The following is a 24,373-nucleotide window of genomic DNA, read 5'->3' on the forward strand; positions in this document are numbered from 1 at the left end:
CAGAATTAAGCCATGTCCACAAATAATTGAATTAGAAACAGAGCACAAAAAAGGAGAAAAAAATTACACAAAATGTGAACTACTAATGTTGATTATCAAATCAAGTATTCTAGATCAAGTATTAAATTTTGAATAATATTGCAGCAAGTCCTAATATTTCTTAGAGGATGAAAGTGTTACAACCAAAGACACTACATGTGACTTCAATAGTATTAGAAAAATTTTGAAAATTGCTAATGGAGAATCAAATATATAGGTTAATTAGATTTGTTTCATAGAATTATCAGTTACAAAGGAAAAACATATCATTGTAACATCGAGTTAGAAAATTAGAACGCTAAATAACTTTAAAACTTGAAATTTCAGAAGAAAATTTGATTCTTTTTATGTTAATCATTGGACGTCAGAATATCTGTGATCACTAGATGTAGCAGTGTGGGAACATTGGTTACGTTCAGACTGACGTATGTTGAGTTAACATACTCTGAAAGGTGCTCTTTGGGATACATCTCTGAGACCAACTGTTTGATTCTTTCTTATAAAAGCAGGCTACCCAAAACATATTCCTTCAACAAACTGTTGAGCTTTTCCCTGCAAGTTCGTGTCTGGATAAATCACTATTTAAATAGTGCTTATAGAACACACATTGTGATCTTCACAGAAGACAAAAACACAATGCGGTCTATACAGAAACTGAAATACAGTGATGTCCGCTGCAATTGATACAATGTTGTAAGCCAATATGACTTTAATAAAATAATTTGAAAAAAAACAGTGACAACTGAAAATGAGTAAAATACCAGCTTCTAGGAAATAAAAAGCAGGACAGTTAGATTGCTAGCATTGGCCCTCGAGATGCCTGGTTGCATTTATGCTAAGAATGTTCTGGGTTCCTCAAGTTTCAGACAAATTTACTCTTTACTAACTTTACTCAGAACTTTAATCTTCTCACCCTTGACTCTTTAGAAACTCATCCATGCACACCCAAACCTTCAAATTCCATCCACAGGTCAATATATCCCACATGTATATCTTCAACCCAAATGTCTTTTCTAAACCTCACACCCAGATAGCCAACTGACACTTGATGTTTCTACGTGGATGTCCTACAAGTACCTCAAACTCAGCATGTGGTAAACCAGACTTATGATTTCATATCCTAAGCTTCTCCTTTTCTAGTGTCCCATCTCAGTGGTGTCACCAATCATTCAGTCGTATAAAACAGAAATCTTATTAAGTATCATATTTGTCAATTATGTCTTCTCTCCATTTCACCTGCAACCATCCTCGGCCAACATACCATAATGACTCACTTAGATACTATCAGTAGCATCTTAACCGTTCTTGAATTCCACTCTGCCTTTCTCTGACCCTTTGCTATAGCAGCCATTACAGAATGCCACCCTCTCCCCCTATACACTCAAACATGTATGAAATGCTTTCATGAATGTCCGTTGCCCTTAGGCTAAATACCAAACTCCTTAATATGGCTTACAGCAGGGGCTGTCAAACTTTTTCCGTAAAGCACCAGATCGTAAATATTTCAGTTTTGCAGGCCATTTGACCTCTGTTGTAACTAGTCAACCCAGCCTTTGTAGTACAGTAACTGCTGTAGACAATACATAACTGAATGAACGTGTCGGTGTTCTAATAAAATGTTATTTATAGACATGGAAATTTGAAGTTTATATATGTTCCAAGTGCCCCAAAATATTATTCTTCTTTTGATTATTTTCAACCACTTAAAAATGTATAAACATTCTTATCTCACGTTCCAAATTCGGCCCATGGGACATAGTTTGTCTACTCCTGGCCTGCAAGAGTTTGCCTCCACTTATCTTTGCCTGGCACCATTCTCCCTAACACTTTCCAAACGTCTGTAACACTGCTCACTTTCGCAAGGAATTTGAATGTGCTGAAACATCTATTAACCTCCTGCTCTCTCCCATTCGCAGTTTCTTCACTGGTTAAAATTCCGACTTCTCAGACTTCAGACCTCAGACCAAATGTTGCTCCTCAAGGAAGTTTTCCTCGATTCCCCAGCCTGGGTCATATGCTTCTGCACATACGCTCACAGCACTGTGCTCCTTTCTGTCAACATATTTCTCTCAGTCTTACAGGTATTCATTTATTTGTCTGACTTTTTTTCCTTAGTCTTCTTTGTCTCCTATTAGACTTCAATGAAGGCTGGAAGCCAATTTTTAGCTTGCCATTGTATTTTCTGTGTACAAATATGAAAAAGTATCAAGATATATTCTCAAGTGAGAAAAATATTACAGAAAAGTCTTGGAGGTACTCACAGGGGACTCTAGTTTTATCATAATTTTCATATATTTAAAAGGGCATTGTATTTGTATATTTCCTGTTGTGGCTGATAACGTAGGCTGATTCATTCAGGCTGGAAATGAAATATAAGAATTCCCAAATCCTCTTGTAGTTGGACTGGCTGCTGTGAAACAGTTACGGTAAGAAAGGTGTGGATAGAAGTCCCTGGCATGAGCTTTCCTTTCCAAATAGACAAAGCCTTGTCAGGAGATGGTTTTGAATCTCCATCTTGTTCCTGGAAAGAATACATACAAGATACCTGGAAGTGCAACAGCCAGCTTGCCACCTTTAGAACTAAAGACATAAGCCAACGATGGCAAAGCTGGAAGGGAGGAGGAGCCTGGATGCCTGACAACATCCTTAAGCAGTTTTACACCTTAGTCCTCCTCCCCTTGGGCACCTGGTTGCCTAAAACAAACTCCTTATTTGTTAAAATTACTTTACTCAGATTTTTGAGTTCCCAAAGAGGGAAACACACACCGACACGTAAGATTCACCTATTTAACTAAAAATTCATAGAATTCACAGAGTATAACGACAGTTTGATTAACGAGAAATGGGGCATCATTACTTGGTATCATAAGGCGTGCTAATGACTTCCTAAAATAACTATAGGCTACATCTTAAGACATCCTTATACCACAGAATAGTTTTTACATGATATTAAGTTGACTGTTGTCCTTCATTACTTACCATTGTGTACTATACATTACTATTTGCACATATTGTACTTTGACACTCTTAAACGAAGTGCCAGTGTCCTGAAGGCGAGGGCTATGCATGAAGGCATGTTATGCTTTTTACACTTTCATATTCCAATGTCTTTCTGTTTAAATATGAGATGTACATTCTTTATTTTAAAGTTGCTTTTTCTCCGTACTTTTATAGCGCTAGATACATGTCTTATTTCACTCCTCCCCACTGGATTTTATTTTATTTATTTTTATTTCAGCTTTATTGAGGTATAATTAGCATATAAAATTAGAAGACATTTAAAGTGTACATCGCGGTGATTTGAGATGTATGTATGTATATCCATCCATACATACATTGTGAAAGGATTTCCCAATCTGGATTTTATCTTTCATTTGTATATCTGCCTCTAAGTTAACTCTGAAATTAGAGACTTGCATCATTTAGAATTTGCAGCACCAAGCATGGTGCCTGACAAAATTATCAACCAACCAAACTTTCAACCAGTTTGCTAAACATGGTAGGGACGCAAGAAATATTTTGAACAGTATTTTGGAGTCTTTAGTTGAGGAAAAGCACAAAAGAAATGTGCGGATGAAAGTAAGTTGCCTGAAGTATTTCCCCTGCTGTTTCTATTTATTCTGAGAAGTGATGAAAAGTTTACCAGCAAAAAATAAATGTTTGAGGTCTTAGCTTGGAGGTTACCCCAGAGTCATTTCTTCAAATTTACTTTTTTCCAGTATTAATTTGCACCTGCTACTGAGAAAGAGTTTGCAACAACAATTAAATATTAAACTTACTTTAGGGACTTGAAAATATTAAACACCAATTTTAAAACTGCAATCAAAGTGAACTTCACAAATTTTGACTTGGAAAATTCATCAAGATTTTCTTGTTTCTGTAGTGATCTCTATGATTTAATAAAAGTTGTGGCGGAATAAAATTACTTACAGACTTACCATAAAGGTCTTATCTGCTTTTCACTGTCTACTTTGCTATTAGTTGAAGAAATATTATTTCAATTAATAAAAATAATCAAATATAGGCTATTGTAAGTTAAGTTTTCTAAATACTATAGCTGTAACCTGATTTATTATACTAAATATATCATTATATTTAATTTGCATATTTGAGTTGTTTAATACGATCTGTTAACTTCTTCAAGAAAAGAATGCTTAGAGATATGACAGCAAAATTGGGAGTTCAGGTTAATTTTATAGGCAAAAATATAGAATTAAGTAGCTGATTTCTTGATTTATCTCTTTGATTTGATGTTTAAACAATTTTAATTTCTAGGAAAGTTTGTAATTTTTCATATCAAATCAAATGACCGTTACTTATCTTTAGATGTCACATGAAGCTACCTTCCAAAGGTATGACGCAGAAGTCATTGAAAACTGTATCATGCAAATATAAAATTGAAGATTATAATTCCTAATCTAAAAAGTTAGTGTAAAAATAAAGAAAATCAATGTTTTCAGCTATTTTATGATGTCATGTTAAATGATGTTGTGTTAAATGGCAGCTGAAGTCAAAGAGATGGATGGACAACCTAAAACTTTCTGACTTTGCCTGAGAAAAACCCAGGTGGTGCTTGTTGTTTACTTTCTTTTGTTTAGATCAAAACATGCAATAAATCTTAGCTGTATGCAAAATCAGAGTCTTTACAGAAAGATTAATGGAAAGTGGAATCCTTAAGCACAGATGGCTCCTGGCTACATATTTTATTTAGAGTATTTATTTGGAGCTTCTAAAGAGCTAATCCAGGTATAACACAATTGTTACATACCTATTCTAAGCTGTGCTTGAACAAAATAGTTTACATTTGTCCAAAAATGGATTCACACAGATCTCTCACTTCCTGGTGGTCATTCTTTGTAACTACAAACACGCCATTAAGAAAGCATTGATGCACCCCTCCAGGGAGCTATCTAATTACAAAAAAGAATCCGTATGTGAAAAGAGTATTGAGAATCAAATATGACTTTCTGAAATAAGGATAATCATTTTGTGCTTGGCAAAACATGCACAACAAGAGATATTGAAAGGGTTGGAGAAAAATTAGAAGATTAAAAACACAGAAGGGCTAATGAGTATATAGAAAAAAATGTACTTTTCGTGTTTACTTAAGCCACAAACACTTTAGTAGGTGTTTTCTACTAAAATAGCCAAGACAAAAATCACTTTGCTCATATGTCCCCTTAACTTTGGTAAGTTATGTTTTAAAATAGAAACAATATCACATGGACTACACACCAGACAAGGCTTGGAGGATCAAAATTGTTTGAAATAAAAAGTAAATAGCAATGATAATGTAAATCATTATTGTCACTATTAGCAGTATATTTTCTTTAATTCTAGCAGTGAATTCTTTATTCACATTGACTTTGAGAGTTTCTTTAAAGCAAAAGTATTGTATGCTGCTTTTGTGCACAGTAACTTTATCTTAAAAATATATAGTTTTATTTTGTCCCAAACTAAATTCCTTACATTCATTTCTACAGGATCTAGGTTCCAATATGTTGAAGTAACCTTGAATTGTATTACTTCCTTCTAAAATATTATCAAGTCCATGATATTGAATACCACAATAATCTTCCTTCCAAGGTTACACAAAATTGTTTTATATACATCGTACTGTATACATAAATATGGAGTTTATATAAATATCCTATTGAAAAACCTCCCTATAGTTTAGATAGATTTCAGCTGTTGTTTCTCGCTCAATTGTATGACTTGCACTATAGCATGGAAATAATTTCGTTAGTCCAGATTGAAAATTACAACTATCACCCAAACATTTCAGTAGTTATAAATTTATTATTTGTTTGTTCAGTTAGCTATTTTTAAATTAAATATAAATTGACAAATTTGACATTTCAAGTGTGTTTGCTTCATTTACATTAATCTGTAGATTTAAAATATACAATCTGGCTAATTATATTTTATTCTATGCATTGCAATACATTTTCCCAGTGTGTGCCTTATCTTTCCTTTTTGGATTTCTTTTCCCGATGTCTTCAATCCTGCTGTAACCAAAAATCATGTATACATGTATTCTCCTCAATTTTTCTAAATGTTTAAAATTTATCTTTTACCATAAAGTTTTAAAGATATCTTAAATTCTATTCTGAGAAAAAATGAGAATGGAATCTAAATGTTTTCCCTACATGGGAAATAAGCATGATTTCCCATTTATTTTCCTAATGATTGTAATGAGACATCTGTCATATAGTGTATTTTTCTACATGCAGGGCTCCATTTCTGAGATCATTATTATGCTTTTTCAGTGTGTTTTCCTGTACTCGGGATAATTACATATTATTTTAGTTAAAGTAATTCTATAATAAATAATTATATCTGATTAGGCAAGTCCCCACCTATTCACATTAAAACAAAAAAAACATTTTTCTCATCCTAAGCTTTTTACATTTCAATCGAAATTTTTGAAAATTTGTCATGTTCTGCTTTAAAATATTGTTGGTATTTTCTATTGGAATTTATATGTTACTTTAGAGGGAAATGATATCTTCCAGCTACAAAGAGGACTTATCTCTTCATTGACTCAGGTCTTTCAAAATAGATTTTAAAAATATTTTATTATTTCTGCATAAAAATCATGTGCCTTTCTAGTTAAATTTATTCTTTGGTAACTTACAGATTTTGTTTCTGTTGTAAATTGGGCCCATTTAACTAATATATTAGTTATCACTGATGTTTAGAAATGCTATTGATTTTCGCAGGTTGATCTTGCTAAGCTTTCTTATTCATAGTTACATTTTGTTTGTAGATAAACTTGGAAGTTTTATGGAGACAGTCAATAACCTACAAATACAACAGTTTTGACTCTCCTTTTTCAATTCTTATACTCTTTCCCCATTGGTTACTATAGTATAATGTTAAAAGTGTGAATGACATTTTTAGTGTGTTCCTAACTTTTATGGAAATGCTTATGATGATAGAATTGTGCTTTCAGCTCTAAAATTCCTTTATTATCTTGTTCGTTAAGAAATTTATAATAATTAATACTGTATTTTACTGCATACTTTTTATTTATGGAGATGGCTTAAATTTTTCCTGTAATCTTTTATTGTGATAGATTATTATCGATAGATTTTTTGAGTCCTTGCATGCTGAGATTAATCAAGTCATGATGTCTTCTGAAATGCTCAAATTACTAGTATTTAATTTAGGATTTTTTCATTTATATTGTAAAGTGGGATGTTCTTTTTAAAAAGTTTCCTTTTCTGTTTTCTTTATCATCACTGTATTATCATCATAGGTAAATTTCATGCTTAATTTGTTCTCTGAAGCCATTATCCCAAGATATTAAAAGCTGTCTGTGAAACAACTTTGTGTCATTTTGAGGGACAAAGTATTTGACCATGAATTAAATTGTCTTAATGATTACTAGTTCATTCAAATTTTCCATGTTTTGAGTAAATTTTGGTCATTTAGAAATTTTTAGAAATTGCCTATTTCATCTAAATTTTAAATTTATTCACAGGGAGATGAGTATAATATCCACCTATGATTTAAAAATTTTTATTTTATCTGTAAAGTACTTCATGTCCTTTTTCCATCTAATATTTCTCATCTACATTCTCATCATTCTCTCTCTCTTTCGTCTTTCCTGTCTCCTCTTTCTCTTTCTCTCATTTTCTTCTCTTGTGTGACCAGTCTTGCTAGAGCTCGTAGATTTCATTAATCCTTTAAAAAATTCTCACTAATATTTGTCTGCTTAGATATCATTTTTGATTAAGTTGTCTGAAAAATCTCTCAATATTATTGGGATTTTTGTCAATTTCTCCATGTAATTCCCGGTCTAAATTTCATTTTAAAGCTTTTTATACATAAACACGTGTAATATTAAATAAATGCACATATGTAATGAGTATTCATATATATTGCTTTTGTGTTGTTTTATTCAGTCAGAAAAATTTGTTTCTTTTAATGCTTGGATCCTCTCTTCTTGTCACCTCTCCCATAAACCATCTTATCAGTATAGTCTATATCATGACATATTTTCTCCATGCTCTTACAATCATCTTCAAACTCATATACATATGCATATTATGGCACTAAGTACTAACTACCCAACATGATCCATTCTCCTTCTTGCTTACACCCAGAATCCTTTGCAGTAATGTGTGCCAGGAACCTGCACCCTCGCCGGTGGTATGGGGATGGAAGTAATGCATGCTACTTGCCACACATTCCTTTCTCTTTCGGGCTGACTAGAATGCCACCAGTACACAAGCAGCCTTGGAATCTGTCTTGAAGATGGCAAAAGCTTCTCCAAATGATGACACAATCCCAATCAACACCAACTCCAACTTGCATGTTTATCTTATTAATTTTTTTCTTATGATTTAGAATTCGGGGTTGGATTTCAAACTGAGAGTTGTATTATTGTGATTTTTACTGTTTTTCTTTATTGTTTTCCTTGGGATTGTGGTTGTGTGATTCCTCGCCTTTACTCCACTATCATTCTGGGCCTCTCATCCAGTTTTTACTTTGGTAATTCTAGATGCCTACCCCTCAGTGTCACTTAGGGACATTCCTGAACAAGTCACCCATCCAGCAGTTGACTTGTCTCAGGTCTTGTATGAGAGGTTGAGTCCATATCCTCCATTTCTCCTTGGAGAAAACTCCCTCTGCAGTTTTCCATAAACTGTAGCCCCAGAGAACTTCTGGTAGTAAGTTTTTTCAGCTTCTTTTCTTGAATGGGAGCACCACTTCAGCACATGATTAATTACAGTGAGAGTTGCTTAAAAATCCCCTACTTACTGCAATGCACCTCATTGCCTTAACCCTATGGGAGCACAACTCCTGGTCAGCTCTGCTGTTTAAACATTCAGAGACCAAGACTCACATACCTTCATTCCAGCTCATTGTTTTGTATTTCCTCTCTGTTTTTCATTCGTTTATATTCTTCCCCTTCATTTGCACTACATATGTCTTTTTAATTTATCCATCTACTTTTTATCTTTCATTCTAAGGATTTGGAGAAAAGATGAGGCATCGAAGCATAGTTAAATATTTCCATTTTCCCAGGAAAATGAGAGTTTAAAAAGCCATTTCTTGTCCACATAATTACTGAATCAGAATCTCTGGACATGGGACCTGACCAAAAATTTTTATTTGAACTCAATAAGAGATTTTAGTACACAATCAGATTTGCTAACATAAATTAGAATATGCCTCTACTAGAGTCTGAATAGACCAATCACCAGTAAGGAGATCGAAACAGCAATCAAAAACCTCCCAAAAAATAAAGGTCCAGGACGAGATGGCTTCCCTGGTGAATTCTACCAAACATTCAAAGACTTATTACCTATCCTTCTCAAACTCTTCCAAAAAATTGAAGAGGAGAGGAAGCTTCCTAACTAATTCTACAAAGCCAACATTATCCTGATACCAAAACCAGATGAGGACAACACAAAAAAAGAAAATTACAGGCCAATATCATTGATGAACACAGATGCAAAAATCCTCAACAAAATACTAGCAAATCAAATATAACAATATAATAAAAGATCATACATCATGCTCAAGTGGGTTTCATTCCAGGAATTCAGGGATGGTTCAACATCCGCAAATCTATCAACGTGATACACCACATTAAAAAACAAAGAATAAAAATCACATGATCATCTCAATAGATGCAGAGAAATCATTTGACAAGATACAGCATCCACTTATGATAAAAACTCTAAATAAAATGGATATAGAAGGAAAATACCTCAACATAATAAAGGCCATATATGACAAACCCACAGCCAAGATCATTCCCAATGAAGAAAAACTGAAAGCTATCCCTCTAAGAACAGGAACCAGACAAGGATGCCCACTGTCACCACTCTTATTTAACATAGTACTGGAAGTCCTAGCCAGAGCAATCAGGCAAGATAAAGAAATAAAAGAGATCCATATTGGAAAAGAAGAAATGAAAGTGTCACTCTTTGCAGATGACATGATTTTATATCTAGAAAACCCTAAATAATCCACTAAAAAAGCTTTTAGAAATAATAAATGAATACAGTCAAGTTGCAGGATACAAAATCAACATATAAAAATCACTTGTGGTTCTATACACTAACAGCAAAGTAGCAGAAAGAGAAATTAAGAATACAATCCTATTTACAATTGCAACAAAAAGAATAAAATACCTAGGAATAAACTTAACAAAAGAGGTGAAAAATCTGTACACCAAAAACTATAAAACATTGTTGAAAGAAATTGAACTGCAAAGAAATGGAAAGGTATTCCATGCTCTTGGATTGGAAGAATTAACATCGTTAAAATGTCCATACTTATATCCAAAATATGCAAAGAACTCAAACATCTCAACAACAAAAAAACCAACAACCCAATTAAAAAATGGGCAAAAGATCTGAACAGAGATTTCTCCAAAGAAGATATACAGATGGCCCACAGGTATATGAAAAAATGCTCAACATCATTAGCTATCGGGGAAATGCAAATCAAAATTACAATGAGATATCACCTCAGTCTGTTCACAATGGCTATATTACCAAGACAGGAAACAAGTGTTGGAGAGGATGTGGAGAGAAGGGAACCCTTGTACACTGCCGGTGGGAGTGCAAACTGGTGCAGCCACTGTGGAAAGCAGTATGCAGTTTCCTCAGAAAATTAAGAACAGATGTACCATATGATCCAGCTATTCCACTGCTGGGTATTTATCCAAAGAACTTGAAAACACAAATACATAAAGATACATGCACCCCTATGTTCATTGCAGCATTATTCACAATAACTAAGACTTGGAAATAACCTAGGTACCCATAAAGGGACGAATGGATAAAGAAGATGTGGTATATATACACCATGGAATACTACTCAGCCATAAGAAATGATGAAATCAGGCCATTTGTGAAAACATGGATGGACCTTGAGGGTATTAGGCTAAGTGAAATAAGTCAGAGGGAGAAAGTCAAATACTGTACGGTCTCACTCATAAGTGGAAGATAAAAACAACAAACAAACACATAGAAACAGAGATTGGATTGGTGGTTACCATAGAGGAAGAGGGAAATGGGGAGGGCAAAAGGGGTGGTTATGCTCACATGTGAAGTGATGGACTATAATTAGTTTTTGGGTGGTGAACATGATTTAATCTACACAGAATTAGAAATATATTATGATGTAAAACTGAAAGCTGTATCATGTTATAATCAAACGTTACTGCAATTAAAAAAAAGAATATGCCTCTACTTTTATTCAAAGAAGAATATTCTAGATATTTAAATTCATAATTTGATACAAAATAGATAAATTTAACATTTCATTAATTGAAAAGATTGATATTAATTAACTATCTCCTTTTTTTATTCTGGTGAAAAAACATGTAAGATCTGCTCTCTTAAAAATGTTCCAAAGTACAGTATTGTCAGCTATAAGCACAATATTGTACGGCAGATTTCTAGGACTTTTTCATCTTGCATAACAGAAACATTATACCAATTGAACAGCAACTTCCCATTTACCCCTCTCCCCAGCCACTGGCAATCACCATTCTACTTTCTGCTTCTATGAGTTTGACTATTTTAGACACCTCATGCAAGTGGCATCATGCGGTATTTGTCTTTCTGTGATGAGCTTATTTCACTTAACATATGTCCTCAAAGTTTATTCATGTTGCCCTATACTGCAAAATTTCCTTCTTTTTTAAGAATCAGTTACATTCCATTGTGTGAATATACTATTTTTTATTTATCCATTCATCTGTCAATACACGTTTAGATTGCTTCCACATTTGGTTACTGTGAATAATGAGAGACTGAGTATGGGGGTGCAAATACCTCTTTAAGATCCTTACTTCAATTCTTTTGGACAAATATCCAGAAGTGGGATTGCTGGATCATATAGTAATTCTATTTTTAATTTTTGAGAAACATTCATACTGTTTGCATAGAGGCTGCACCATTTTACATTCCCTCCAATAATACATAAGGGTTCCAATTTCTCCACATCCTCACCAATCTTTGCTGCTATTATTATTATTATTATTATTATTACCACCCAAACAGATGTGAAGTGATGTCTCGTGGCTTTGACTTGCTTTTTCCTGTTGATTAATGACGTTGAGCATCTTTTCATATACTTGTTGACCATTTGCATGTCTTCTTTAGAGAAAAGTTCATTCAGATTCTTTGCCTATTTTTTTTAACCCATTGTCATTTTGCTATTGAGTTGTAGGAGTTCTTTATATATTTTGAATATGTGCTTTGTAACCATTTTTTCCCCTTTCCTCAGGTTGCCTTTTCACTCTGTTCATTGTTTCCTCTGCTGTACACCGGCTTTTTAGTTTCAAGTAGTCACATAAGTCAATTTTTTATTTTTATGGTCTGAACTTTTGGTGTCATATCCAAGAAATTATTGCTGAGACCAATGCTATGAAGATTTTCCCCTATGTTTTCTCCAAGAAATTTTGAAGTTTCAGGTCTTACGTTAAAGTCACTAATCCGTTTTGAGTTGATTTTTGTGCACAGTGTAAGATAGGGATCCAATTTCAATCTTTTGCATGTGGAAACCCAGTTTTCCCAATACCATTTGTTAAAGAGACTATCTTTTTCCCAATATGTCTTGGCACTTCTGTCAAAGATCAGTTAATCAATATGTGTGCTTATTGTCCTGTTCCACTGGTATCATCTGTCTTTATACCGTTACCATACTGTCTTAATTACTGTAGCTTGTAATATGTTTTGAAATTAGGAAAAGTGACGTCTCCGTATTTGTTCTTCTTTCTCAGGATTGTTTTGGCTACTCAGGGTCTTTTGTGGTTCTTTATAAATTTTATGATTGTTTTTCCTCTTTCTGCAAAAAATGCCAGCGGAATTTTGACAGGGATTGGGTTGAATCTGTAGATCACTTTGGGTAGTATGGACATTTTAACAATGCTAAGTCTTCTGATCCTTAACACGGATGTGTTTCTATGTATTTGTGTCTTCTTTAACTTGTTTCATCAATATTTTGTAGTTTTCAATGTACAAGTCTTTTGTCTCCTTAGTTAAGTTCATTCCTAAGTCTTTTATTATTTATGGTGCTATTCTAAATAAAATTATTTTCTTATTTTTGTTTTCAGATTGTTTATTGTTCATGTTTAGAAATGCAACTGATTTTTGTATGTTGATTTTATATCCTGCAACTTTACAGAATTAATTTATTAGTTCTAATAGTTCTTTGATTGAGTCATTATGATTTTCTACGTGTAAGATCATGTCATCTGCAAACAGGGATAATTTTACTTTTTCCTTTTTGATTTGGATGAGTTTCATATCTTTTCTTGCCTGATTTCTCTGGCTAGGACTTCCTGTACTATGTTGAATAGATAGTGAAAGTGGGGGGCCGCCCGGGGGCGCAGTGGTTAAGTGCGCACATTCTGCTTCTCAGCTGCCCTCGGTTCACTCGTTCGGATTCTGGGTGCGGACATGGCACCGCTTGGAAAAAGCCATGCTGCGGTAGGCGCCCCACATATAAAGTAGAGGAAGATGGGCATGGATGTTAGCTCAGGGCCAGTCTTCCTCAGCAAAAACAGGAAGATTGGCAGTAGTTAGCTCAGGGCTAATCTTCCTCAAAAAAAAAAAAAAAGTAGTGAAAGTGGCATACCTGACTTGTTCTTGATCTTCGATGAAAAGCTTTTGGTTTTTCCCCATTGGCTATGATGTTAGCTGTAGGCTTTTCATGCATGAGTTTTGTTATGTTGAGATAATTTCCTCTATTCCTAGCTTATTAAGAGTTTTTATTCCGAGAGTGTGGAATTTTGTCAATGCCTTTTCTGCATCTTTTGAGATGATCATGTGATTTTTATCCTTCCTTTCATTAATGTGTGTATCACATTGATTGATTTTCCTACATTGAACCATCTTTGCATCCTCCAGGGCTAAATGTCCCTTGGTCATGGTATATGATCATTTTAATGTGCTGTTGAATTCAGTTATCTACTATTTTGTTAAGGATTTGCATTCATGTTCATCAGGGATATTGGTCTGTACTTTTCTTTTAGTTCCTTGTTTGGTTTTGGTATCAGGGTAATGATGGCTTCATAAAATGAGTTTGGAAGTGTTCCCTCTTCTTCAATTTTTTGAAACAGTTTGAGAAGAGTTGGCATTAATTCTCCTTTGGATGTTTGTTAGAATTGACCAGTGAAGCCATCTGGTCCTGGACTTTTCTCTGTTGGGAGGTTTTTGATTACTGATTCAATCTCCTTGACCATCACTGATCTGTTTAGATTTCATATTTCTTCATTGTTCAGTTGTATAATAGGTTGCATGTTTCTAGGAATTTATCTGTTTCTTCTAGGTTATGCAATCTGTGGCATATAACTGTTCATAATAGTCTCCCAAGGTTCGTTTTATTTCTGTGGCATCAGTTGTAATGTCTCCTCTTCCAATTATGATTTTATTTATTTGACTCTTCACTCCTTTTTTTCTTAATCTAGCCAAAGCTATGTCAATTTTGTTGATTTTTAAGAAAAGCAACTCGTGGTCTTGTTGATTTTTCTATTCTCTATTTCATTTATTTCTGCTCTAATCTTTATTATTTCCTTCCTTTGCTAACTTTGGGCTTAATTTCTTCTTTTTCTAATTCCTTGAAGTGTAAAGTTAGGTTGTTCTTTTTTAATGTAGGTGTTTATTTCTATAACATTCCTCTTAGTACTGCTTTTGCTGCATCCCATGTTTTGGTATGTCGTGTTTTTATTTTCATTTGTCTAAGGAAATTTTATAACTTACCTTTTGATTTCTTATTTGACTTGTTTTTTTCAAGAATGTGTTATTTAATTTCTACATATTTTTGAACTTTCCCATTTAAGTGTGCATGATGTTATCACTACATCTGACGCTTTTTTAGTGGACATTCAATGAAATTTTAAAGAATTTCTCTATTTAATAAAAGTAGACATATTAAACTTTTAACCTAACAAAATTTCTTTTAAAATTGATTTCTTGAGGCTGGCCCCGTGACCAAGTGGTTAAGTTCGCGCACTCCGCTGCAGGCGGCCCAGTGTTTCGTTGGTTCGAATCCTGGGCACGGACATGGCACTGCTCATCAAACCACGCTGAGGCAGCATCCCACTTGCCACAACTAGAAGGACCCACAACGAAGAATATACAACTATGTACTGGGGGCTTTGGGGAGAAAAAGGAGAAAAAAATAAAAAATCAATAAAATTGATTTCTCTTTTAGTAAGAATTTGCTTAAATTGTGACTGTTCTGATATAGATCAGATGATACTGACCTCCTTTGAGGAAAGAAAACCTGATGTGACACCACCTCTTACAGGTCAAAGTGAAAGTCACTGCATATCAGGATTACACTTTTCTGTCAATATGTCCACCTACTGTCAGTCATATTCACTACCATGGGCCTCAAGTTTGGTTGGTTGTTTGCGAAAAAAAATGATGAAATTAAATTCATAAAATTTCAAACCACCATTAATATTCTATCACAGTACTAAGAGTGATCATTGTCACTTTAAATGATAAAACGCTAATTAAATTTCCTCATGCAGTTCTTTGAAGCCTCACTTTCTGAAAGAAATGCTAGAAAAATATTTAAAATAATATTCATTGTGATTGCTTTTAATTTACTTCTTATGCAAACTCTTGTCTACACATACTTGTCATTAAAAATTAGAAAGAAAATGGTGCAATAATGTAAAAAGTCAGTATTAGTGAAATGAGAATATAGCTTTTAAAAAATGCATCTTTTCCAAAATACTCCCTTCCACCACCATCATCTGTGACCATGAACTCGCTGGTGCTAGACTGACCATCTGATGTGGGATGATGGAAAGAGGATATCTGGAAGGATGGAAGAAAAGGGAGGAAATTCTTAAGCAGATACTTCCAGTGATTGAAGACTGAAAGGAACACCAAAGACTTTTAGTGGAAACCTGAATTGTTTTTAATTTTTGTATATATTCCATATGCATTTGTTTTGGAGGAAAATTTTTTAACTGAATTTCCTTAATAAAAAATGTGAATATTTATAATATTCCTGTGTGTTCCTCATTTTTGATATTTGTGTATTATTTTGGCAAAGGGATTATAACATTATTGTGTGATTAAGTTTCTTAATGGCATCAAATCATTTCAATTTAGATTGGTGTGTAAACATCCATTCCAGTCAACAGCTAGATCCTGTTAAACAAATCTAGAGTTTCTTTAAAATAAATTAATGTCTAGGTAAATCAACAGGAATGTCAATTGTCTTCACAACTAATTCATCCTTTGAATAATACAGCAACATTTCTTTGCCTATTGGACATTGAACGTAACTTGTAAGAATCTTCTTTCAAGGCAAAATATCCTAATTTACATATTATGCCAGAATAACATATAATTGTGTATAGCACCAAAATAACTACCATCATCGATGATGATAAAAATAAAGTTTTAGATACAATAATACACTTCTAAAGTGAAACATAAATGCCTTAATGGGTTTGGAGTCCATGTTGCTTTTTTAAAAAATCAAGTGCTTATGTGAGCTGAGAAAAAAATCATGCTGTGCTCTTGAACTTCATTAAATAACAATTTTGTTTAATTTAAAATTAATTTCAAAGTTAGGAAACGATGACTTAAGGGTATGTTTTTATACATTGCTCCACTGACATATGGGGACTCTCCGTGCTTCCTTCATTTCTCTGAGTGATTCTTCTGTCAGCTTTCCCCTCCCACCGCTCTCTCATATTTCTTCAGACTCCCACACATGTTCATACAGGTTCACCAAAAGTCTTTTTCTTTTTAATAAAATAATGCCAATAAGTTGGCGTTTTTACCACTAAGTCCCTGTACATTGGTCAACAGTTCATGCAGATCTTCTCTTCAGGGTAAATGGAGAAATAAGCTCTATTTCTAACATTCAATATAGTAGGCATATTTCCTGCTTTCACTGGTTCACTAATGTGTTCATTTTGACAATAAATATTAGAGAATTTTGAGTAAGATATCATGTCCATAGAATGTACCGGATTAATTCAAAACTAGATGTATTACATTGGACTTACTATATTAACTTATGTTTTAGGGGATATTATTTGATGAGTCACATATCTGAATCCACATGACTCTGAACCTAGTATAATGGGCAGGCCGGAACAATAAGATGCATTAGCAAGAGCACAGTGCTTGATTTAGATCAGAGTTCTAAGTATGGCTGTGCTGCAAATTATAATAAACTTGAAATGTTTCTGGACTATTCCCGTTTTATTTACCTTTAAGATGAGAATGTTGGACTATAGTTTATCCCTAAGTTCCTCCTAGCTATAAGATTTGTTTAGAAATTTACTATATCTGAACACAACAGAATGGTAAGCTATCACTGAGAGATTTTAGGTATTATTTTCATCTTAAATCTTTGGTTTCTATGGCTATTCCTAATAAGATTTACCTTGGGATATTTCTAAAATGTAGACTTTTCACTACAGACTCATGGAATCGAAATAGCACGTGCATTTTTAAAAGGTTTTCACTATTTCTGACATAGCTATTCATTTTTTTGCTGTTTCATAATACAATTTAGAATTTTATGATAGGAAATAAGTTCTTTTTTCTTTTCTCAAAAGCATACAAGGGCATATGAAAGCTATAGTTTTGGGAGCCTGAAAATGAAATAATATATTACTTTGTCGCAAGTAACTGAATAGGAAATAGGCACATCAGTGTGTTTTCCCACTTCATTATACAAAATTACCTTTTTCCTTTAGGGAAGCTGGAACCTTCACTTCTTTCCCCTTAATAGGCTCTGGAAAGAAACATGGAGCATTTATTTGAAACCAAGATAAAAAGATTTGAGAACACATATAATGGAATTAGTAAGCTAACAGCAAGGTGAACCTGGGTGGAAATGATATGATGTTTTCTTTCAAAAACAATTTTAATCATACAGAGACAATGAAACAGCAGTGTAGAGTACCACAAGCCATCCTCTGATCGTTTTTATTTAAAATAAATGTAAATTGTGAATGAGTTACAGTCTATTTGTCCACTTAAGAGGATGGGCATTTGGATGGATAAGAACTTATTTTATCTATAATTTTTTTAAAAACATGTCTTCAGTATCTAAAGTCTCCCCAAACTGTATAATCAGTACTAACCTAGTTTATTTCTTTCAGTCTATGTTTTTTCAAAAAACAAACAATCAAATGGAAAACCCTGCATATATCATGTAAATGCTTTAGTTATCAGACTCTAGTCAAGCAAATTTCAAGAATAAGGCTAAAATAAAATATGAGAGAGAATTTCTCTATTAACTCTCAACATCTTAAAAGTACTTGTTAAAGTAAATCAAGTAAAACTTCATTTATTCTACCAGCTTCAAATACAAAATTATTCTGATCATATCGTGGGTTCCAGACGTATATGTGGTCAATGTCTTGAACAACATTATGCTTCCTCATCAGCCCACGTAAAAAACAAGCCAGTTTTCTGCCTCCTCTGCAACATTAAATTTCAGTACCCATTATACTGACAAAAATGACTTTTAATGCAGTGAAAAAGGAAGGAAAGAAAGAAATCTATCCTTCCAGCTCTTTGTTCTATTCTCACCTTATGGTTTGGGGGGCGATGTGGAGACTATGATGATGACATTTGTAAATGGATGCACCACTCACACAATAGCTTAGATTTAACAGAGTCCAGGTGACTTTAGATGGTGTCAAGAATATATTTAGGGGTTCTATTGAAAAGACTGAGTCCCTCAAAGCAAGATTTTCTTGATATATAAGCTACAGCCTTAAATATGTTTGTGGAGCTTTTAAAAATGGCTTTGGTGGCAAAGAAATGTCTTTATCACCATTTATTGGGCTAAGTATAAATACAGCTGATTTTTTCCTATACTTCAGCATGTGAAGATGAAATCAAGAGCCATGGATTGAATAAACACACTAAGAAGCTTCATTAACTTTTTTTCAAGCTGATGGGGGTAATTTACTGCTTTCCATTTCCTGGCTAACCCAAAAGAATTAATGTATTGTGAAATGAGAAGTGGTGGTGAAGACAGATTCCTACTGGGGTGGGAGAGTGCAATGCCTGGAACTTCAGAATTCAAGATTCAGCATGTTGATTTAAAAGGGTGAGTGCATATGTTTGTGTGAGATTAAACTAGTAATAAAATACAAGACCTAGAAAGAGGATCCACAAGACTACTTTGATTTGAGTGGAGAAAGAAGGACGAGTAGAATAACAGATATACGTCTATGGGGTATTTGAAGGTCATAAACCCATCATCTTAAATTTGGAGAAAGGTGTCAGAAAATAGAAGTGATTTTTATTTCCAAGTTTACTAATGGGAAGATGCCTCTGCTCCAAAGCTGGATCCTCTCCTACACTGACTTTTCTGCAGCTCATTTCTGCTCAACGTCCTTTTGGACTTCAAGAGGTTTTGACCTGATTTAAGAAGTCCTCAGTCTGCTCTTAGCAGTCTCGAACTACCTAAGGAAGTGAGTGGGATATCAGATCTGACAAAAAATGTGAAAGACATTGTTATACGGAAATTCTGTACTTTAGTTTTAAGAAGGATAGATACATCATTGATTTAAGGCAATTTAAGGCAACTTATGGCATGTTTCAACTCATCTGTCTTGTTTTCCAGAAGCAAAGCATTGGAGAACACATTTTTCGTGTTGTTTTTACAAATATGATAGTTTCTTTGCATTTGTCCAAGAATCTACAGGAAGACTTGTGAATCTTGATTATCACGATTTAGAAAGTATTTAAAGCTGCTAGGATATAAATTGTAACTCATAAAGTAATCTGGGCAAGGAGGTTGTGATGGAGAAAAAATTTCAAAGGAATTGGAAGATGGTTTTAAGTTTTCCATTTCCCTACACTGCCTTCAGAGACAAAGGGAGTAATAAACTAGGGTGAGTGTCCACGAGGAAGTATAGATCGTTGGAGATCAGTTTCAAAGTCCTCAGACAGCTTGCCCTATCCTTAGCTCTAGCTTTTGTTTGATGAATGGGAATGGCCCAAAAAAGTGTGTGGAAGACAAGTAGAAGTTGGGAGAACATAGTGTGCATCATCCTGAGCATCAGAATATAAAAGAAGATAAACTCTGCTGAGAATACTCTGGCATATACAGGCTTGGGTAACAAAACTTGTCAGTAAGTCTAACATCCATCATACTACTCCAATACCAGAGGAACTCAAGGGTGCTACTCTTGCATTCTCAGTACAGGAGAAAGCAACTAATCTCATTGTTGTCTTGTTTGGGTTTGGTTTGCAGTTCTTTGGTCCGAGGTGAAACTTGCATCCTCAGTTAAGTCACATGGGCTTAAGAATCAAGGGGAAATGATAAGGGTAGATGCCAGAAGGAATATCACCAATAACAGGAGTGACTAATAGGGTTGTCTGGTTTCTGGGTGGTCATGGCCACATAAGCAGAGCTCTGCCCTCCAATATGTTGAGAGGACTTAGGTGAGTCCACTAGTCCAGGAAAGTCAGTAGCTGAATGAGCAGCAAAAGCCAGCAAGACGTGTCTTTCTTCTGTTCTTTTTCTTTGGAGCAATCATCCCTAGACCCCACAATACCTCCTTAAATAAAGACACAAGCTTAATGATGTTTCTCTAAATGCGTAACTTACTCATGCTTATCACATCCTCCATAAATGTGGCCCTAAATGATTTCTGTGTAATATCCTCGTTTTAGAATTGTAGCATTGTTTTAATATGGTTTCTAACGTGTATATTCTAGTCGAATCTATGAGAGACCAGCAAATGTAGGCAACTTCTTAGCTGCTTATTAGAAATAATTCACAAAATACAATGACTCCAATGCAGTAAGTGGCTTATTAGTAACTGGAATGGCTGCATTCTCATTCTGCCACAGCTCAGCAGCAGGCTTCAAAGAGCCTCTCCAGAAACAATAACTGCAGAGATTCCTAAAGTTTTTGAAATCTTACAGGTAATACTGTATTTAAAAAAAAATTTTGCAATGGTAAATTATATTCAGAAAACAAAGGAAAGATGGCAATAGAATTCTTCTAAAATAGTATCCAACTTATATATAACAAAGACACTTGAGGGCATTAATGCAGTTTGAATAAAATAAGAGGTGCATTTTAAATAGTTCTAAATCAATAATCATGTGCAATAAATCTTTAGACATAATTTTCCAGTGACTGTGGGGACATCTTGTAAATAGTAGAGGATTTAGCATTGAGGCAAAAGTGTTCACTAAGAAATTGCCTGCAATTGTAGATTAATAACAACAACACAATAGTAGAAATAACAGGAGCCTACCTAGTGAAGTGGTCAGTGCCTATTTAAATCCACAGATAATATTCTCCAGGACAGATTTTTACAACTACCATTTCCAACTAGTTTAGGCTTTGGCACAAGTGAAGTCCTTAAGTAGCATAGTTTAAATGTTTGATAATCACCTTGCCTGAAAGGTAGTTTTGGAGGTAAGCCCCAACCTTTCTTTTGAGCAGCTTTTATAGTGAACAATAATATATGGTCCAAATATTCCTTTGAAATAAGTGTGGACCAAAATAGATGGTGTATTTCATAGTCCATTGGAAGGAGAGAAGCTTTAGATTTTGCAAACTGTGATACGTATATTATATATGTGAATTTTCCTCTTAGTGTGTTACAATAACACCTTTAGTTCTCACACAATCAAGGACAATGTTTTGTTAATTATCAAGTAAAATGAGAGTGGAAGATGAGAACTGTTTCCCAAAGTACAGGTAATCACTGGAAAAAAATCGACTAACCTCCTCTGTGGGAATTAAGGGGAGTTGCCTCACTAACAGAAGGATTCAGACTGTTTTTCTATACTGCATAGCCAATGTGTCTATGTCAAACAGATTTTTCAAATTATGTAAGGAGCTCTACACTCAAAGCAAAGGGGCTTTGAAGATACGAATACAAGAAGAACCCTATTTTACAGGGCAAGATTTATCTGTGTTAAAGTGAAAAGATGAAATTTAAAATCCTACAGACTCCACTTTGATTCCTGCCTTCGCCTCTTACCCACAGCATGACACTGAGTAATTCACATTATCTATACCTCAGCTTCCTCATTTATAAAAATTGCGATATCAAGCACAACTTGCTGAAACAAATTGTGTAAAGTAGCTACCAATGTGCCTAGTAATGAGTAGATGCCCTGCTCCCGGTACTGCTCGTAAACAACTCTCACACCTTTGCCTGACTAACTCCTCATCCTTCTTACTCGATTGTAATATAACTTCTTCAGGAAAGCCTTCTTGGACTCCCTAGACTTGATTATGACCTCCAATAACACTTTCTTTTAGAGCCCTATATATCCCCTCCATGATTCTTATAATTTTAGTTAATTATGTAGCTAGTATTGTAAATTCTGCAAGGGCATAGACCATGCCTTTCTTGTATTCCTAGTGTCTAGTGAGTACATATTCTGATTGCTATATGTTAGATGCACAAAAAACAATAAATAATAAAATGTAATATAATATAATAAAATATAATAAATAAATAAAATTGAAGGTGGTACTGATCAATCTACATAAAAATTTCAGGTGAATAACACCAGATCTTGATGCTTAAATAGGTGACATTTCAATTAATTAATTAAAAACAATGAGAGAAAGATAAATGATAGATGGTAGATAGATTAGATTATCAATATTGTAAGTACAGGAATCCAGAAGAGGAGGTTTCAGTGAAGGTGGAAGTAGATAAAGAAGACTTGATGCTTTATATGGACATTATTCTTAGAAAGCGACCTGGGATTTGGAGGGACAGAGAGGAAAGTCTCTCCATTCGGGAGACTGCAATCACAATATTTAAATAAGAATGCCATCCTTTCATATCAGTAAGAAGTCTGACTAGACTAAAGCAGACAGAACATGACTAAGAGTCTTTGAAAACACCAGAATTCAGAACTGCAACTTCCAAGGCTTCCTCCCTATTCCTAGCTTTGCATCTTTCTTTCTCCAATGATTAGCAAGTGCTTGGAAGGATTATGCACTCAATATATATTTTATGAATAGATAGAAAGGACAAAACCATGTCCTTTCTATAGTCTTTCCTTGCCTCCTAATTTTTTTCCTAACCCTTTTCATTCTTTAAGGAAAATCATTTTCCTCTCTCTCTTTTTTTTTCTTTCTTTTGGAAATTGTAATCAGAGTACTTTTTAGTACATGATGAACTGGAAGAAAGTATTTGAGGTACAAATAATTAAATACAAGTTTTCAAATATATGAATGTGACATGTGCAATTTTGGCCCAAACATCTGCAAAGGAGGTGACTCTAATGTACTATGGAACCATTCATATATTTTTGCTAATAAATTTCTAGTGTTATGTTAAATTTACTCTATTACCTTTATCCTTCAGAACTGAAGAAGTCTTCTCAGATTTTTCTTTTCTAATTTCTGCAAGAAGAATCAAGGAGAGAAAAGGTTACAAGGAATAATAGAGAAAAAAAATGGCAAGTTTCTTCACGTGTTTTGTTTACAGAGGCTTAAAGAATCAGAGGGGGTTTGAGGTGATATTCAAGACACAGATATATACTGGGGTAAGTTGCCTATAAGGCATTGAGCTAAATATGTAGAAGATAGAGAATAAGCCCACAAATTATTATCACAACGGGCAGGCTATGATAGACACAAAAGAAGGTAGAAATAAAATGCTATGTGCTTTGGAGGAAAAAGATCTGACAACAGTAACAGCTTACACTGTCTACTTGCTCTGTGTCCCAGGGAATGTTCTCTATTGTGCTGTTATGCAACTTTCACAACAATCCTATAAGGAAGGTAGGTCCCGTTATTATTCCTGCTTTTCACACAAAGAGAATAAGTAACTTTCCCGAGGTCATGTAGCTCTTAAAAAGGAGACTAGGGATTTGAACTGGTGTCTCTCTGAACTCAACCACACAGGTACTAGCTCTGACAGCTGAATGATGGGATCAGGAAAGTCTTTGGCAGGTGGTACTGAGGGGACCTTGAAAAACGGAAAGCAATTGGACCAACAGAGATGAAGTGGAAAGGAAGACACATTTTAGAAGGACAGGAAAGAGAATGAGGAGGCCTGGGCTGGGCAATCTGTCATTTTGGCTGTCTGAGTCACTAGTAGCCAACGGAATATAGTAGAAGTGATGCTGTGTGACTTCCTAGGCTACCTCAAGAAGGGTCAAGTAGTTTTCACCAACTTATCTAGGGAGACTAGCTCTGGGAAAGCAGGATGCCATGTAAATGCTCCAGTTGACACCCACACGCTGGTGAGGATATGTAAAGGCAGTCCAGTCAACAGCCCCAGCTCATCACCCAGCCAACAGCTAGCATCAACTGCCGGCATCTAAGTGCGCAATCTTGGACATCCATGAGTAGGTTACTTTAGATG

General features: G+C 34.5%; 1 protein-coding gene across 18 annotated transcripts in view; it reads right to left on the bottom strand.

The window, feature by feature from the left end:
- The window catches only part of TRDN (triadin), a 387,867-nt gene that overhangs the window by 82,214 nt on the left and 281,280 nt on the right, over positions 1 to 24,373 (bottom strand). For 16 of the 18 annotated variants that reach the window (XR_011497622.1, XR_011497621.1, XM_070496108.1 and 13 more), the window contains 2 exons: positions 23,356 to 23,406; positions 17,740 to 17,790 (listed from right to left, as the gene is read on the bottom strand). Coding sequence is in view for 16 of the 18 variants with exons in the window: in XM_070496108.1 (XP_070352209.1) it covers positions 17,740 to 17,790; positions 23,356 to 23,406 (102 nt within the window). In the remaining 2 variants the exon portion in view is untranslated. Of the gene's footprint in view, positions 1 to 14,903; positions 15,171 to 17,739; positions 17,791 to 23,355; positions 23,407 to 24,373 lie in introns of those variants that run through there. The other 2 variants (XM_070496117.1, XM_070496116.1) reach the window with 1 other exon arrangement.

The sequence above is a fragment of the Equus asinus genome, chromosome 24, assembly GCF_041296235.1.
Source record: "Equus asinus isolate D_3611 breed Donkey chromosome 24, EquAss-T2T_v2, whole genome shotgun sequence".
Classification (NCBI taxonomy): domain Eukaryota; kingdom Metazoa; phylum Chordata; class Mammalia; order Perissodactyla; family Equidae; genus Equus; species Equus asinus.